A 19,186-nucleotide genomic window follows, 5' to 3' on the forward strand; every position below is an offset into this window, starting at 1 on the left:
TACACCAGGATTTATAGTGGTTCAACAACCGTCCTCGCTAAGCTTAATCCATTCTACAATGGTTGCCCATTGAAAATTGCTCGTCTTACAATAATATTTGCGACGAAATTATAATAGTTCGCACAATTTAATGTTGAAAAATAAATTTCTTCTTTATGGATCTTTGACTTGTACACAGTCCACGAACTGAACTCTATGTGAAATTTTTACTCGAGACCGCTTCTTGAATCTTCATGCCTCAACGACCTGCTCCTAAGTCTCCGTTCCGCGATGATATTTATTTAATCCCTCTGGTATCTTGAGTTTTGGTCTGTTCGAATATTGAGAAGAACTCTTATCATGTCTGAAGGCTTCCACACAACACTACCAATGACAACCTTCAGATAAAAACCTCCTTGTTTTCTATTGTAATTGTCAAAACCAATCACCACACCACACACCTTGTGAACCTCTAAAATCATAAACAAATATTCAAAGAAGTAGTAAATTAAAAAATGAATCTCCTAAACAATCATGAATCTCTAAAGATAAGATTCAGATCCATGCAACAATAGAAAAAAGTAAGGTAGAATATGAAAGAAGTTATTTTCAAGTGTTCACACAATGCATCCCCCTAAATGTAGCTGAGACTACAACATCAAAAAGTTTAGAGTCGATGAATCGAGGAGCAAATACGCGATTGTGGAACAGGAACCAATAGTCGATTCTCACAGACGGCGCCACTTTTCCGTTGTAGAACCAGAACTAATTGATGAATTGGGGGCTGTGGAGGATCACGATGGATCTGAGCTTCCAATGCGGTGAAGAGAGGGATGACTTGTAAGATTAGCACTTCAACGCTTAATTCAGCATGTGAGGGAGAAGAGTGAAAGTGAATTAAATTTGAAATTGTGTACTAGATAAGTTGCACTCGTACCACTACAAGAAAAAGTTGAATTTGCCAGGGATATTTGCCAGGGGTAAAACACCTCACAAAAAACCAATGTTGCTTGGGGTGAAGCCCCTCGCAAAGCTAAATTCAGGTTAACAGAAAAAAATTAATTATAGCTTAGGGAAACCCCTCGCAAAAGAGAAAGAGGGAAATTTAAATTTTGAAAAAACCATTTTCCGAGGGGCAACCCCTGGCAAATGGGAATGGCGCTAAAAAGTCAAATCAGGCATAGCATTTTGGCAGATTTTAGCGAGGGGACACCCCTCCCAATAAACCACTAGTACATTAGCGAGGGGGTGCCCCACGCAAAATTGTACCGTTCTGCTGTTACAGACTGCGCGTGCAGTTCATGTTTCCAACGTTTCTTTTTAGCGAGGGGCTACCCCACGGAAAATTGTACCGTTTGATTAGCGAGGGGGTGCCCCTCGGAAATAATAACATCATAATTAATTCACGCAACCACCGCTTTTGTTACCGTTCCAGAGTTTTCTTTATCTCTTCTTCCTTCCCTTCCTCATTCACTTATAATTAGTTCCCCAAATTTTTTTCTTCTGCAAATATTCTTCTTCTTCTTCCCTTCATCTTCTCTTCTGCAAATATTGTTCTTCTTGGTGAGTAAACATAATTATTCTGTTATGTTATAATTTTATTTTTATAGTTAATTTGTAATCGAAATTTTAATATTATTTCTTGTTTTTCATGTATCAAATGATTTGCTTAAAGGGAGCAGAATTTTGGAACTCAAAGCATCAAGAAACACAACCATTTGTTCATCAATTCCAGGTACACATTACTAAACTTTTTATATATTTTGTATGTATTTAAAAGGTGCAGTAGATATATTTGGTGTTTATATATTTGATTTTGTGTGTTTTTTTATTTGTATAATAATAATATAAACTATTATTTTTTTAAAAAGTTAATTTCGAAATTATTATTATTTATTAGATATTTATATATTATTAACTGTATAACAATATTTGGTGTATATATTATATAAACTGTTAAATTAAAAAAATAGTATATAAATTTATTGTGTTATGTTAGAAATTTATTGTGTTAATTTTAAAGAGTGTATATTTATGTGTATTTATGTGTATTTTCGTTTTTTTAAGTAAATATAAAGATTGTATATTTATTAATTTCAAAAAATGATATTTTTTTATTTTAGAAAAAAAACTGTATTTTTATATACTGTCAAAATATTTATTTATATAAAACAATTTTTTTATATTAGTTAAATCAAAACAAAAAACAGTATATAATTTATAGTTTATATAAAACAGTTTATTTAATGCTTAAAATAAATAAGAACAGTGTATAAAAATAATCTGTTTTAAAAAAGAGTATATAAAAATATCTTTTATATTTTAAATTGTTTAAAATAATATATAAAAAACAGTGTATAAAAACAAACTATGTGTTTTTAAAAATTAAAATAGAATATTTATTTTGTATAGTTTATAATATGTATATATATATATATATATATATATATATATATATATATATATTAAACATTATACAAAAATAAAATTTTTAAAAAAACAATGTATAAAAAAGTAGTATAACATTTTGCAAAATATAAAAAATAATATATATGTTTTAAAAAGTATATTTTGTATATAATATAAAAAAGTACTCCACAAAAACAATATGTTTAAAAAAACAGTATATAAAAAAAATAGTATATTACAACCCTCAAAGTTTATGTGATTTTTTGTATGAGTTTTTTTAAAAAGCATTGCAAATATATATTCATATAATAGTTTTAAAAATAGTATGTATTTAAAAAATTAAAATTAAAATTAAAATTATATTTGGTAGTTTATAAAAAGTAGTATATAAAAATTGTATGTAGCATGCCATTACCCATGCATATGGGGACAGGTGGATCTGGTAGCTTGCCATTACCCATGTATATGGAGACAGGTGGATCTAGCATGCCATTACCCATCCCTTCAGAGGATGATACCAGTGCTCCTGGAGATACCAGTGCTCCTGGAGATACCAGCGCTCATGGAGATACTAGTGCTGAGGAGCAAACGAAGAGGAAGCGTATTTTGAAAAAAAATACGACTCAAAAAATTAAGTATCATGAGGGCAGACTAGTCATTTATCCCGATGCAGGATCGTAAGTCTTTGTGTTTTTATATTATATTTTAAATATGAGTTTTATTTAATCAATACTAACTCAAGATTTTTGTTGTTTAGAATTGTTCCCTCACATCAGGCAGTATCGATCATAACAAATATTATTAAAGAGAAGTACACACAATTCTGGCCGTCTTATGGAGCTGTACATGAAGATGATAAGGAAAAATGGTTTCAGGCATTTAAGGTATAATTTACTTATTCATTTTGACATTTCCTTTTTAATTTTTGTGATATTCATGATTCTACTTTATTTAATATTTTTAAATTCATACAACAATGTAGGAGTATTGTATTTGGGATGTTAGAGATGAGGCCGCGATTAAAGAAAACTTTCACTCAAAATGTGCTGCTCGATTTTCTGATACTATGAGGAATGTTAGACTGAAATGGGAAGCAAAAGGGACACGTCCACGTTGGATAGGAGAAGATATATTCCCAAAGCTTATTGATCATTGGAATTCTGATAAGTTTAAGGAAATATCGGAGCAGGCAAAGAAAAATAGAGCATCTGAAGTTGGTGGCTGCAACTACGCAGCAGGAAGTATTAGTGTGGCTGAAGTTGCGCGAAGAATGGTATATAAATTTATTAATTTTTTATTAAATCTATTATTTAAATGTTGCATTATGTATGATTAATTTTTTTTACTTATTTAGCGTGAAGAATTAGGCAGAACTCCACTTCTTAATGAGCTTCACATGGAGACTCATCTCAAGAGAAATGGAGAGTTTATTGACGAGCGCGCAAAAATCACACAAGTAAGTTATTTTTATATCAAAGATATTTTATTTATATCTTTTATATGTACATAGTTTATTTGAATCATGATAACATTTAATTTTTTTATAGGAGAATTTTGATAAAGAACTTGCCCTAAAGTTGTCAGAGCATCCTGAAATACCTGAACCACCACCGGGGTATCCTGTTGACCCTAGTATTGGTTTTCAAACTTGGTATAAGGTTTCAGGTGGAAAGAAGAAAAATGGGAGAGTGTATTGTGCTGGAGGGTATTCCAAAAATATCAAGCGGCGTAGTAGAGATTTCAAAATGAGATATGCTGATGGAGAAGGATCATCCACTCCACCTATATTAACCGCCGAAATGCTTGAAACTGTGAGAAACTTGGCAAATACTAAGGCAGCACAACAAGTAGCAGCAAGAAATTTGGAAATTGAAGAGATGAAGAGAAAACAATTAGAGATGCAGGAGGAAATGCAAAGAAGAGAAAGAGAATTACGGGAAGAAATGAGGAGAGAATTTCAGGAAGAATTGAGGAGGCAAGCACAAGAGTATCAAGAAGCAATGCGAATTGCAAATGAGCGGTCACAAAGGTTTGATCAATTTTTTGCTTCACAGAATATGGGTGGTGGTGGATTTGGAGGAACTAGTGGATATGGAGGAGCTGATGAAGAAGAGGAGGAACAAGATGGGGGGAATAATTAAATTTTCATATTTATGTTTATTTTAATTTGTATGGAACAATTTGTGTTAACTTTTTTTTTTTTAAGCAAGGGATTATATTAATAGAGAACTAGGGGTTCTCAACCCGATTACAAAGATCAACGGGAACACCCGACAAAAAGAAAATTACAAGCCAATTACACTTACGAAAGGAAGCCCAAAGGGTCCTTACAAAAATCGTAGAAGTTGTAATTGGAATTAGTAATATTCCCGCAAAAAGACCAACGCCACACCGTAAGCTTTATATTCCAAACAATATTATTTACGCTCCAACCATCATTCCGGAAACAAACGCCATTTCTAGCAATCCAAAGACACCAAGTAACCGCTAACCAAACCATTCCCAATTTACACTTCTTAACTTTCATGAGTTTAAAGAATGAATGCCACTCCATAAAACTAGGTAAACATTCATCCTCCATTCTATCTCCTATACCAACCCATAATGCTATGTCATTCCAAATCCTTTTTACCACCCAACAAACAAAAAAAGTATGCCTAGCCTTTTCTACATCCACACCACAAAAAGAACAAAATAAATTCTCTAAGGGGAGAGAGATACCTCTAATCAACAATAAATCCTTTGTAGGTAGTCTATTGTGAAATAATCTCCAACCGAACGCCTTGATCTTGAACGGAACTTCCAACTTCCACAAAATCCCAAAAGCTTCATAACTTTTACTAGGAGGGCCAAAAGGAGTTAAACTCTTCAAAAGAAAAGAATAACAAGAAGCTACCGAAAACTCAAGATCCTCGTTGTTGCACCACTCCACTTCATCTCTCCCCTCATTCCGGCCTTCCGCACCGTCCAAGTAACTCCTCAAAACCGCCCCCTCCCCTCCATGAGTATCCGCCTCTAAACCGAAATCTCCCCATTTCCATCCGTCACAACTCCACCCTCCCATTGCCGCCACGGAAACAATTTTTAATTTAGATGCTTCGAATAGGTCCGGAAAAAGGACTTTCAAAGGAGCTCCTCCCCACCACTTAGCAAACCAAAAAGGGGTATTAAAACCATTGTTAATGGAAAAACTACAACATTCTACAATCGGGTCACAATACCTACCATGGGAAATATTAATGAGATCCCTCCACCAAAAAGAACTACTCAAAGAAGGGGACGGCCCCTTATCCCCACTCAACATCTTGTAAGAAAGATCACCATAGCGGGCTTTCAATATAGAGAACCAAAGGGAATCGGTGCCTTGAAGAATCTTCCACCTCCATTTGAAAAGAAGAGCCAAATTAAACAAAGCAATATTTTTAACTCCCAAACCTCCCTTATCAAAAGAGAGATTTACATCCGCCCACTTCACCCAATGAATCTTCTTTTTATTCTCCACTCCCCCCCATAGAAAATTACTTTGAATGGTGGTAAGCTTTCTTAACACTTTCGGAGGGACTTTGTAAAAGGACATAGTGAAAATGGCTAAAGAACTAAGAACAGATTTAAGAAGAGTGATTCTACCTCCCAAATTAAGAAACCGGTTCGTCCACCCTTCCAAGCGATTCTTCATCTTCAACACAAGCGGGTTCCAAGTATTTTCCTTCCTAGGATTAAAGCCGATAGGAATACCGAGGAAGTAAAAATTGCTCTCTTCCACTTTGCAAGAAAGGACATGGGAGGCCGCATCCAAGAAATGGGTATTAGAATTAATTCCAATAAGCTTGCTTTTTTGGTAATTAATTCCGAGGCCCGAAACCACCTCAAACGCACGGAGCACCACCTTAATAGCCCTAATATGCTTCCAACTACCTTCCCCCACTAGTAGAGTATCATCCGCAAATTGAAGAATATCCACCCCACACGATCTCTTAATGTCAAATCTAGCATAATCCCCATTCTCCATAGACCTTTTCACCAAAGCCGATAAACCTTCGGCAACCAAAACAAAAAGAAAAGGTGAGAGAGGATCACCTTGTCTCAAACCTCTAGTAACCGCAAACTCTTTTGTTGGACTCCCATTGACAAGAATCGACATATTGCTATTAAACACCAATAGCTCCATCCACTTCAACCATCTTTGGCCAAATCCCATTCTTTTCATCATGTATCTCAAGAAATTCCAACTAACTTTGTCATAAGCTTTCTCAAAGTCAACTTTAAAAAGCATGCAATTTTTACCTTCCTTTCTTGCATAATCGACCACCTCATTCGCCACCAAGACACCGTCCAACAATTGTCTACCGGGAACAAAAGCACTTTGGCACTTAGAAATAATCGAAGATAGCACCTTTTTCAATCTCCCCGCCAAAAGCTTTGAAACCACTTTATACATGCAACCTACCAAGCAAATGGGTCGGTAATCCCCCAAAACTATCGGATTGGATTTCTTGGGAATCAAAGTCAAAAAAGAAGAAGTGATCGCTTTCGATATGGAGATTCCGTCAAAAAAGTACTTGAAATAACGAAAAAAATCTTCTTTAATAAAAGACCAACAATTCTTTATGAAAAGAAAAGAATAACCATCCGGACCCGGACTTTTGTCTCCCCCACACTCCCACACCGCCTCCTTAATTTCGACTTCTAAGAAAGGCCTCTCCAAATCCGCCGCTTCCAATGAATTGATAGATTTAAATTGAATTCCATCCAACACCGGCCGACTCTCCTCGGTTTCTAGGAATTTGTTCTCAAAAAAATTGAAAACCGCCTCTTTAACATCTTCAACCGAATCCACCAAACCCTCCGGAGTGACAAGAGGACCTAAATGATTAATCCTTCTCCTTTGTTTCATCACCTTATGGAAAAAGCCGCTATTTGAATCTCCCTCCTTAATCCACTTTACTCTAGATTTTTGAATGAGCATGTTTTCTTTTATTTTCAAGTTCCTCCAAAACTTTGCACAAGATTCCTTCCTTAAAGCAAAAACATCATCAAAAGAGGCATCGTTATCGGAAACTAACCTTTCATCGGCTATATTCATATCCCGGATTCCATCTTCCATTTCCAACTCAATCTTCCCAAAAACCTCTTTGTTCCATCTTCTAAGTTTGTCTTTTAATAAACGAAGCTTCTCCTTTAATATAAAATCTCCTCTACCTTCCACCTTCATGCTTTTCCATTCTTTCTCCACAAAAGGAAGGAACAAATTAGAAGAAAACCATTCATTATTGAATCTAAAAGGTTTCGGTCCCCAATCCAACTTATCCATCACTAGCCAAACCGGGCAATGATCCGATATGTCTCTATCACAAATGACTTGACCAACCACACCCCAATCCACAACAATGCTACTAGAAATAAGAAAACGATCTAAGCGACTCATAGATTTGCCATCACCACTAAACCAAGAGTATTTTTTACCTTTACAAGGAACATCCACCAAAAGGCTTTTGTCAATGAAGTCCGAAAAGAGCTCCTCTTCATAATGATTTGTTGCCGCCGTTCTCCCCTTCCTTTCACTAGAATTTTTTGTAGCGTTAAAATCCCCTCCCATTATCCATTCACCATCTTTGAAGGCTTCTTTCAAGTCTAAAAGCTCCTTCCACATCTCCTTTTTCTTACTCAATAGACAAGAAGAATAAATATTAAATATTAATTATATTTGCTATTTTAAACTTATTTTTAAATATTATTGTAATTTTGTATGAAATTTAATTTTTAATATATTTGCTTAAATATTAATTATTATATGTATTTTGTATTATAATAATTTTATTTTAATTTGAATTATTATATATATTTTTTAATTTAAATTATATTATAATTATATATATATTTTAATTGTTATGTACGGTTTTGAAAATTATATTTTTTTTTAACATAAAACAGTTAGCGAGGGGCTTATCCCCAAGAAAAAAAAATATATTACAATTTGCGAGGAGCTTAACCCCAAGCAAAATTTCTGACGCAGTCTGCCCCATTGCAGACGGCTAGCTGGTGCCTATTTCTGTAGGGTGCAGTGCAGAATTTTGAATTGTCATTTAGCGAGGGGGAAAGCACCTGGCAAATTAACGAGGTGGAAAGCCCCTCGATAATGGATTTGCGACCCCCTGTTTTGCTAGGGGAGCTGTCCCCTCGCAAATTGTGCATTTGTGAGGGGTTTTTGCCTTTAGTGAGGGGTTTAACCCCTGGTAAATTGCAGTATTTCTTGTAGTGTACACTGAGAAAGTTCTAGACAAATTACACTTATTATGAATTGTCGGTTGGTGTATTACACTCGCCCGGAATAACATGTAGTATATTTAAGTGTGCTAATTAAATTTAACCTATAACCAATAACAAATATAAGAACCCGATAAACCGGCTACTATGATCAGTTTGTGCTACGCTTGTGTACCTATACACTGTACACAAATCTAATATTTGTATGCCTTAAATGACTATACTCAAGTGTATCATAAGTATCATAATCCCTTTCTAATGACCTTCTTTCTTTTTTGTGATTCACAATTATTCATTGATTGCTGTCATCTGCACTGCATGTCCAGACGACAAGTCTAACCCAACATACGTGTAAGTCGCCAGTCCCCAGAAACTAACCGAAACAAAAACGAAATCTGCGTACATGGATAAGACAACAATTTCCTTTCAATTCTACATTCTAACAAGTACAAAAACCAACAAGACACTATCAATAAATCCAAACTAGGCCTCAAATAAGACAGAAAAACCCAGTTACAACCACTAGTTCCTCTTCCCTTCGTGGCTTCAAATCCATCCATGCTGGCAATCCAATTATCATTCATTCCCTCCTTAAAAACTAACCCCATTCATCCATTTTCCTCCACACTCCAAAAACAACCATACAATATGGATATCTGGTCATGGATATCTGAACTCCCCAACTCAGTTGAGTGGAACGAGTCCAACTCACCACTCATATTCGAACTCGCTAGCGACGGACATGGCGATTCAACTCGCTCCATTCACCTCAAAGCTGAACGAACTTCCGGCTCAGACTCAGAAGCAGTAGTAACCTTCATGGTTTTCCTACAAGGCTTTCATCCATTCAACGCTCAGAAGCCACTTTGGGTTTCTGAAAAATGCACCATCTCTTCAGAAAACCCTAACTTCCTCCCTCTCCTTCTCCAACTCCTTCAAGAAATCATAACCAACTCACCCACAGCGCATGATAGCACTTGCCCTAGGTCTCAGCTTCAGAAGCTGAAACCCGAACCTATAGCATGGATCATCGACTCGCACACACCGGAATCCCTCTCGCTTTTCTTCAACCTCGTGTTCACTATCCATCTCTTCTGGCTCTGCGCTTGCGACGCCCCGAGTGAAGCAGGCTCACTTTATTTCCACTCACTACTCGCTCCCATTCTCGAAACGGCGTCGTCGAGGAAACTAGCTTCGGTTCTTCGAACCTTCTTTATAACAGTAGGCGTCGATACTGAACTCTGCTTCATGCGCACGCTTGGGTACATAATAGCAAAATGGTGCATTATAAGAGAGCTAGGCGTAGGTTTACAAACACTAGTTCCTTCTTCGTCGAGTTCGAATCCGAAATTCTCATATGCCACGGAGTCTCAAGGTTTATGGATTCTGAAAGGCTACGCACCGGTTATGACTATGAAACTAGTGCGAAGCAATGGGCAAAAAAGTAAATTTCATGGTATCGATGCTAAGGAAGCAATAATCAGATACGGTCTCGCGCACCATCAACTTGAGGCACACGTGCAGTTAGAATACACCGTTAGATTCCTTGAAGGATTTATTCAGGTGACAATTTTTTTTCCATCATAAAAAGTTATATTGTAGCTATGGTATTTAATTTCTATCATATTTAACTATTTATTAAATATTATATTTTAGTTATTTTTAAAATATTTTACACTAAGGAAAATTGTATCAAACTTTTTGCATTGAGTAAATAAGAATTTACCATTTATTCAGGTTAACGCACGTGTTGATAATATTCGTCTCCATGTGGCGAGACTTGGTTTTAAGCATGGTGATGATGTGGATTTTGTTGAGGAGAAACATTTTCCTTCTCGGGCTCGGGTTTGGATGGGCCCAGAAATCGGAGCTACTTATGTCGCAGGTTTGAGTTTGGGCCGATCTACGGAGAATAATGAGAGAGAAGTGGAAATTGAGAAGAATGTGAAGGGTGATTTTGAGAAATCAGAGATTTCAAAGGTGAAAGCGTCGACGAGGACGTCGAGGAGAATGAGGACTAAGAGTTGGAGAATGGATCAAGAGGCTGAAGGGAACGCAGCGATATTTGATGTTGTTCTGCATGATAATATGACAGGCCAGGAAGTGGGCTCGTGGAGGCCCTTGGGGGATGATTCAATTCATGGTTTGAAAGGGAGGTATGTTGGAGCGAATAGACCGTTTAGTAAGAGTGGATCAGTGGTTATTGCGGGAGATGAATATGGAGAAGAAGTGGGGTGGAAGGTTAGTAAAGAGATGGAAGGGAGTGTTTTGAAGTGGAGGATAGGGGGAGAGTTTTGTGTTAGTTATTTGCCTGACCAGGCAAAAGGTTCTCATTTTGAAACTAGATCTGTTCAGTGGTGTGATGAAGTTGACTTGCCTCTAATTCCTGGAAAAACAACATGATTAATGTTTGTAGTAACTATTGCATATATGAAACGTCTCCCCTCCAAATCAACCATGAAAAGAAGGGGGGGTTGTGGAAATATATTGAATGAAGTTGTGCCACAAGTAAGGTTATTAGTGTTATAGTCTATAGATTGTACTAATGTTTAGGTTCCAACCTAATGTAAGCCATTATGTGGATTGGTGTAATAAATGCTTTATTTATTATGTATATAATAATATAAGTATTTTTTTTCTTATTGGATGTACAATATATACTTATACATCTCATCTAATGTATATTTTTAGAGACTAGGATTCCAATCACTTCTTTGTGTAGTCATTTATTTATGAATGATTTCATTAGTGAATCATAATGAGTCATAACTCTCAATTTATTTTATTCATATACATTGTAAATTGTACACTAATTTAATAACTCAATTGATGCTAAGTCGATAAAAGTCGCAATGTTTATTTGAATGTGAAAGAGTATGAAAAAGTATGTCCTCAATGTGTAGTGATTGTCAATTTATATAAGGCCTCCTAGGCTCGGAATCATTTATGACCAATTAATTTCTCGTTATGATGCATGTCTCTTTGTCTAGCTAGGAATGATGATTGAGCATCAAGCCCCCCTGTTTCTTGGTTTGAGTTGAGACCGACCATTTATGATTATTAATATGCTCTTAAAGGTTTGTCCGTGGCGGGATGAATTTTATTTCAGTTCTTCCTACGATAGCACGTGAACTTTTTAATTATCCTACAAGGAGGAAAGGGGAAAAAGATCTCAAATAAACCCTAGGAGTTTGCTAAGTGTGGGGATTCACCTAGACTAGAAATTCTGGAGTCCGGGAGGTCGGTTATACATAGAGAAGGTTTTAAGCACCCTACATATCTGTAGTACTCTACGGGAACCTTCTCTGTGTCTATGTGTTTGTGTTTGTTGCTAGATGATTGGGAAAGTTTCTCCTTTGTGTTAGGAGGGAAAATTGAATCGAATTAAAAGACACACAGACTGACTATTTTTGGTATTTTATTAGCTCGCTGAGATTCCTTGTGAATCTCATGCCTACATATCCCTAATGGAAGTTAGAGCTTTTTGTAGTTCAGGGAACTAATTAGGGAAATTAATTGTTTTTGGTGCCTTGCTTGAAGCTCAAGGTTGAAGCTCGAATTAAATCTCTGTTTACAGTAAAGAGACATGAAATCATCTTTATAGAGAGGTATTTCTACTATTCCACCATAAACAATTAAAAGTGACAGAAAAGTTGAGTTTGTTTCATTAAGAGAGGGACCCTACTTGGTTGATCAAGCATGACAGTCACGTGTCTCTTGAATGAAAGATTCTCGACCAAATTAGGGAAAGTTGTACAAGTCTGGGTGTGTTTGCCTCAGAGCATGCCTTTCACGAGTCCTAAATGGGAGAATGTTTGAAATGATTGTTTGTTTGAAATGATTGTTTGTTTGTGGTGAGATAGGAGAAATATCTCCCTATAAAGATAAGCTATGTCTATCTACTGTTTGGAAGATTTGATTTTTAGCTGGCTTGAATGAGGCCCAGGCTTGAGGCTTTTGATTGTTTTTATTGACTCTGGGAGATGAGTCCACTGGGAATTGATTTTGGTGTTCTGTATGAAGCCCAAAATTGAGACTGAATTTAGTTAGAAAGTGTTTTATTTTGTTTTATGATTGAGAGGTTTATTTAGTGTTCTATACAAAGCCCAGAATTGTGGCTGACTCTACCTAAGGAGACTCTATTTTGTTCCTTGTATGAAGCCCAAGGTTGTGGCTGACTGTTGAGGAAACTGAGTATAGATGACTCTATGGGGAAAAGATCCTGAAGATTAAGAATCTTTTGACACAGGAAAATGTGGTTTTATCTGCCTTGTACAAAGCCCAAGGTTGTGGCTACTTGATGGTGAAGGACTCATTGGGAAGACTCTATTATCTGCCTTGTACAAAGCTCAAGGTTGTGGCTGACTCTCTAAGAGAGTACCTATGAGTAGGGTTTTGACTCTAAGAGGAGTATGTGCCTTGCACAAAGCCTAAGGTTGAGGCTGACTGTTTAATGGGGAAAGATCTACCAGTGTGGGATCTTTTGACACAGAGGGGATTTTGACTCTGTTGAGGATTATCCTATTGTTTAGGAACTAAAAGTTGACCCTACTGAGGATTGTGCTTTTGTTAAGCAGGAATTGATGAATGAAAGACCCAGGTTTGAAGAATGACTCTACTGGGGAATTTGTTTGAGTGGTTGACCTAAAAAAGGGTTAGCCTCCAAAATCAGTCCTCTAAAGTCATAATTCCCTGGAAAGGGTTAGCTTCCAAAATTAAACTTTTAAAAGATAAATCTCACTTAAGGTCAGTCTCAGTCAATAAAAACCAATTTTCTGGTAGAGTAGGGGTTTACTCTGCTGGAGAATTTATCTTTAGAAAGTTTAATTTTTGGAAGCTAACCCTTTCTAGGGAATTTGGATTTAAAGGAGTGATTTTGGAGGCTGACCCTTTCTATGGGAATTTTGTTAAAAATGAAAGAATGAATGGAGGCTGACCCTTTCCAGGGGAATTTTGTTAAAAATGAAGGGATGAATGGAGGCTGACCCTTTCCAGGGGAATTTTGTAAAAAATGAAAGAATGAATGGAGGCTGATCCTTTCCAGGGGATTTGAATGATGGCAGAATGATTAACTATTTGAGACTTCTTGTTTAAAGCCCAAGATTAAAGCTGACACTGACTAAGGATAGATGTGGAACCTAGACTCTGCTAAGGAGGGAAATTAATGAAGTTTGAGAACAAAGGTGACAGAGACTGTCCATGTCTCTCATTCCAAAAGTTGAACTCAATGTGAGATTGAGACATTCTTAGCTTGTTTAGAGTCTGGTTTGAAGAGTAGAAGAAACTCACCAGGGTAGGCTAAAAGGTGACTAAAGACCTGTTCCTATGTTTATAAGAAACCTGATGGGTCCTTGTATACAAGCTCAAGAGGAAGCTGGGAATGCTTTTAAGAAGCTTGTGGGTCCTTGTACAAATCCCAAGAGGAGGCTAATCGAGGGGTCATCAAGGGTCCTTGTTATAGCACAAGAGAAAGCTATGTAGTTTTGAACTTATTTTGGCTCTAAGCAAATGGGTAAGAGGTTTCACCGGGAATAATTCCTCTTGGGTGGATGTGTCCTAGTTTGGGTTCTAAGGCTTTTTTTTCAAGATGTTTCACCAGGAATAATTCATCTTGAGGATTTGAACTAAAGATCTCTAATTAGGAAAGCGCCTTCACCGGGAAGACATTCTCAATCCTAGGCCATAGTCCTATAATATATATATATATATAGTTTAACTGTCCTAAGGTTTACACTCAGACGTAGTCCTAAACAATATATAAACAGTTTATATTTGACAGTAATTTAAATAAAGACTGTAAATTGAAAGCTTGTAAAGCCTAACCTGGATGGAGTGGAGGCCTTTGAAGATGTATGTACAAAGCCTTACCAATAGCTTGGTTGTTTATTGATAACGGTTGAATATTTATTATAAACAGTTAAAGGTTTTTGAAAACAGAAGAAGTGAAGATGGACAAAGGTCACATAGGTATATGAAGAGTTTCACCGGGAATAATGCCCTTCAAATACCAGAAGAATGTTTTGAAAACAGAAAGATTTTGTAAATACAGTTTTTGGAAATTGACAGAAAATTTAATTAGAGTAAAGACAAAGTCCATACCTGGTTAAGACCTAAATGATTAGAGTTTTATCTCAAAAATATTTACAAGAGATTAAGTTTTGAAAATCAAGTGAAAATTATATTTTTTAAAGTATTAAAACATATGATTTTAGACCTGATTAAAATATATCAAAATAATATATTTTTTATGATTTTTTGATATATTCTCAAAATAGATATATTAAATGAGAAGTGTGTGAAAAATCAAGTGAAAATGACTTAATTTGATAGGTGGATTAATTGTGTGAAGTTGTGAAGAAAATGAAAGAAATTAGTGGTAAAAAAATAGGTTTGTCTCCACCAAGGCTTGAACCCACGCCCTTATGGTCACACATTCAAAATAATACCACTGGGCCAAGCCCCAGTTGGTGACTATAACGTGCGCGCAATTGGTTTTGTTTCAAAATGTGTTAGAAATGTTTGAAAAAAATAAAAAGAAACAAAAAGTCTGGGGCGAGGGGGTTTCGAACCCCATACTAGAGGCATGAGGAGACTAAGAGCGCATGTGAGGCCACTAGGGCAAACAATGAATTCGTTTATAAAACGCATACCATTCAAAATAAAATAAACTCTTCCCTTAGATTTGAACTTTGCGCGCCACAGCCATGGTCGTCTTCAACCTCAAGCTTGAAGATTTTGAATTTTCTAACTTGCTCAATTCTCAACCAAACAAGGCGATGTAAACATGGATTTCACTCTAAATTTCCTCACGAACTCAAATATGTAACTAACACAAATTTATATTAACTGCATCTAATGAATTAACTATAAACCGTGAAGAACCCTAAAATTTGAAAATCAAATTAAATGACTATACTGAAAGATAAATAGATGATGATAGAGGGTTTTTAATCCTCTGATGATGCAGAATGAAATGGTATTGAGTTTTATCACAAAGAGTGCATAAATTAAAGAGATGAAGTTCAAAAACATACCTCTGAAACTGAAGGTCGTGATGATGATGGAGAGCTTCTGGCTTTGAGTGAATGATTGCAAAAGCTTCTTGGGACCTTGTTGATGCTATCTGGGCACTTGGATTGCTTTGAAAACCTCTGAACTGATCTACCCGACCCCTCTTGCTTGAGCTTCAAGTAGGAATTAAAGATGATGATTCTGCACCTACAGATGAGCTGCGACCATCTGGATAGCTTCACTACACTCCAAGGAAAGTGTTTGAATGCTTGGACTTGCTTGACACCCTCTAATTTGTTCTACAGACCTCCAACTGCTCGAGCTCCAAAATGAAAGTGACTATTGTGTTCTTGCACTTACAGAAGTGATCCAGGTGCTTGGATCACGTCTAATGAACCTCCTTGAGATGTTAGAAAGCTTACTTTCAAAAGAAAAGCTCTGGTTTGAAGAATTCGATTCTTCTTGCCAAAGAACTCTTGAAAACTATAAGCAAGAGGGAGAGAAGGAGAAAGCAAGAATTAGAGTTGATTTGGTGTGTCTAATACTGAGGAATGCACTTGTATTTATAGGCAAAGATCTTTGTATAGATTGAAGAGAGTAAGCTTGCTTAGTGAGGTAGCTTTGGTTTCTTGGCCATAAAGAAATTCAAAGAATCTTGCAAATGTAATGATGGCAAACTCAAGCTAGCTCCCTATCCATTGATCTTATCTGATCTTAGGGGACATTTCTGATGCAGAGGAGTGTTCCAATTGGTTGGTGAGAAGATTCCTTTGGTGATTCATCCATTTGCCATAAATTCCCAAATGTAATCATTACATTATCACATGTTCTTGTTTTGGGAATATTCCCCAATCCTCATGCCATGGTGAAAATCAATGCATGACATCTTTACTTATGTGTTATGGGTCGTTGATAAGTGCCAAAATGTACTTATTTTGTGTATGTAAATAGTGGCACTTATCGATACTTTTGTTAATACCGTTTGAATAATTCCTCGTTTTGTGTATAAATACGTATACTTTGTGAATAATTGTATTTTCATATACTTTTATACCAATTAATAGTTTTCCATTCATTTTATAGGTATTCATGCATCTTTGGAGCATTGAGTAATAAAGACCAAAGGCTAAGCTTCAAGAATGCAAATTCTACCAATTCATCAAAGAATAAGGCTCAAAATAAGGATGATAAAAATTATCATTTTGGTTTCCATTCATTCATTATTGGATAGAGAATTGAATAAGCTTTCCAACGCTTCGAGGAGTGTTCCAATTGGTTGGTGAGAAGATTACTTTGGTGATTCATCCATTTTCCATAAATTCCCAAATGTAATCATTACATTATCACATGTTCTTGTTTTGGTAATATTCCCCAATCCTCATGCCATGGTGAAAATGAATGCATGACATCTTTACTTATGTGTTATGGGTCGTTGATAAGTGCCAAAATGTACTTATTTTGTGTATGTAAATAGTGGCACTTATCGATACTTTTGTTAATACTGTTTGAATAATTCTCCGTTTTGTGTATAAATACGTATACTTTGTGAATAATTGTATTTTCATATACTTTTATACCAATTAATAGTTTTCCATTCATTTTATAGGTATTCATGCATCTTTGGAGCATTGAGTAATAAAGACCAAAGGCTAAGCTTCAAGAATGTAAATTCTACCAATTCATCAAAGAATAAGGCTCAAAATAAGGATGATAAAAATTATCATTTTGGTTTCCATTCATTCATTATTGGATAGAGAATTGAATAAGCTTTCCAACGCTTCGAACCGGGCGCAATTCGGAGTTACGGTTCTCAACTTATGGCGAAAGCAAGATTTCACTTTTGCTGTCATCCGCTAAGCGGAGAGGGTCCGCTGAGCGGAGCTCCAGCGGAGCAAATCAGAGGCTGGATGCAATTTTGAGTACGCTGAGCGGAGGGGGTCCACTGAGCGGACCTGCGCAAAATTTTCTTTATATTTCTTCATTTGAGACATTTTAGGGTTATGGTTTTGGGAAAGATTTAGTCCCAACTCCATCATTTTCATTCTTAGATCAAAATTAGCTTAGAAAACAACTTCGAAGGTTGCATAAGGATGATCGGGGGTGGATTGAGCGTCGAACGGAGCTGACAAACCGGGAGATTTTCGGTTCATTTCTCTTTTTCTTTGTGTATTTCTCTTTGGTTGGGTTTTGTTTGTATATTTACTTGAATCTTATGTATATTTACCGATTATAATGTTATGTTTAACTTGCTTTACAAATTTGTGTTGATATTATCCTGGATTTTTGCTCTATGCTGGGGATTTGGGGTGTTTTAGAGATAAACTTCTTGAATCCTTATCTAGGATGATAATCTGTTGGCTCTGAACTCTAGAGATGGATTTAGAGCTAGTATTCACCGTTTGTATCTGTTCGTAATGCTTTCGTGTTTGAGCGGCGCGCGAGAGATCGCTGACGCGAGAATACGGATGTTCTCGTGACTTTGCGTTAGAGATAACCTTAGTTGTGAGATGATCTCGTTTGTGCTCCAGAGATGGACGCTTATGTGAGAGATACGTGATGACATAGATGAGTATCGTAGGTTGAGTATAACGGGTTGGTAAGTGTATGTTTGTGAAGAGTGAATATATTTACATTCCTGATAAGTTATTTCTCTTCTAAGAATGTGTTTATTCTTTTACTGTCTATATCTTTGTTTACTTTTTGCTCATTCAATCCCGAGCTCGAAACCATAGAAACTATTGAATGGCATCTCTCCATCTCTGTGGACGATAATTCCTGGATCAATATTTCCAAATCTTTTTTGTTGCTTGCCCTATACTGCATTCAACAAAATGGCGCCGTTGCCGGGGATGGTTTGATTGCATCACAATAGTTTCCGTGGTTTTGAGCTTTATATATAACGTATATATTGTATAGTTTCACGTGTATATATTTACTTGTACATGTTTACTTGTTTATGTTCACCATATAGTTACTTGTATATGTTTGCATACAAGTATACTTTGTTGGTGAATGTTGGTGAAACACATTGAGATCGGACCAGTTTGTTATTCAAAATCTTCACTTTTCAACTTGTGAATCTTACATTCACCAATTTTCTCTTTTTGTATGATAATAATTGTATTTGTTCCATACTTGTACATATGTGTTTGTTTGTGTATATAGTTGTATACTTTCGTTTTTATGTTCGTTTAATCATTGTATATATTTGTACCCGTAACGTTTGTTGAGTGGTTGGTTAGGACACTTTCTTTAGGCTTGTGCGGTGAGATGTCACCATGGCATGACGGGAGGAAGCTACTTTCCAAACACCAAAACAATAAAGGCGTCGAGCTAACGACGTAAAACAAGCGCTTGTTGGGAGGCACCCCAATGGTTGTAAATTTTTTTCTATATTTCAGTATTTGAGGTATTTAGGTGAAGTGGAGAGAGCTGGAACACCAGGAACACTAGATTCTGTTCTGATTTTTCTGGTTTTTTCTGTGTCCGCTAAGCGAGCATAGCAGAATTTTGTTTTTCTGCT

At 36.2% G+C, this 19,186-nt stretch overlaps 2 protein-coding genes across 2 annotated transcripts; both read left to right on the forward strand.

Moving 5' to 3' along the window:
* Positions 1-2,805: 2,805 nt before the first annotated feature.
* Positions 2,806-4,529, forward strand: LOC131647642 (uncharacterized). Its single transcript, XM_058917516.1, has 5 exons — positions 2,806-3,065; positions 3,146-3,272; positions 3,371-3,661; positions 3,743-3,844; positions 3,936-4,529. The coding sequence occupies exons 1-5, from the start codon at positions 2,806-2,808 to the stop codon at positions 4,527-4,529; spliced, it is 1,374 nt and encodes a 457-aa protein (XP_058773499.1).
* A 4,678-nt stretch (positions 4,530-9,207) lies between these two features.
* On the forward strand, positions 9,208-11,292 carry LOC131643356 (uncharacterized). Its single transcript, XM_058913553.1, has 2 exons — positions 9,208-10,215; positions 10,390-11,292. The coding sequence occupies exons 1-2, from the start codon at positions 9,211-9,213 to the stop codon at positions 11,053-11,055; spliced, it is 1,671 nt and encodes a 556-aa protein (XP_058769536.1). The 5' UTR covers positions 9,208-9,210; the 3' UTR covers positions 11,056-11,292.
* The last annotated feature ends 7,894 nt before the right edge of the window (positions 11,293-19,186 follow it).

Source organism: Vicia villosa, linkage group LG1 (genome assembly GCF_029867415.1).
Source record: "Vicia villosa cultivar HV-30 ecotype Madison, WI linkage group LG1, Vvil1.0, whole genome shotgun sequence".
NCBI classification, from domain to species: Eukaryota; Viridiplantae; Streptophyta; class Magnoliopsida; order Fabales; family Fabaceae; genus Vicia; species Vicia villosa.

Bases quoted from the DNA above. Each gene is read 5' to 3' on its own strand.
- LOC131643356 (XM_058913553.1), top strand. From the start codon at position 9,211: ATGCTGGCAATCCAATTATCATTCATTCCCTCCTTAAAAACTAACCCC. The intron at 10,216-10,389 runs GTGACAATTTTT...CCATTTATTCAG, and splicing joins TCCTTGAAGGATTTATTCAG to GTTAACGCACGTGTTGATAA.
- LOC131647642 (XM_058917516.1), top strand. From the start codon at position 2,806: ATGCATATGGGGACAGGTGGATCTGGTAGCTTGCCATTACCCATGTAT. The intron at 3,066-3,145 runs GTAAGTCTTTGT...TTTGTTGTTTAG, and splicing joins ATTTATCCCGATGCAGGATC to AATTGTTCCCTCACATCAGG. The intron at 3,662-3,742 runs GTATATAAATTT...TTACTTATTTAG, and splicing joins CTGAAGTTGCGCGAAGAATG to CGTGAAGAATTAGGCAGAAC.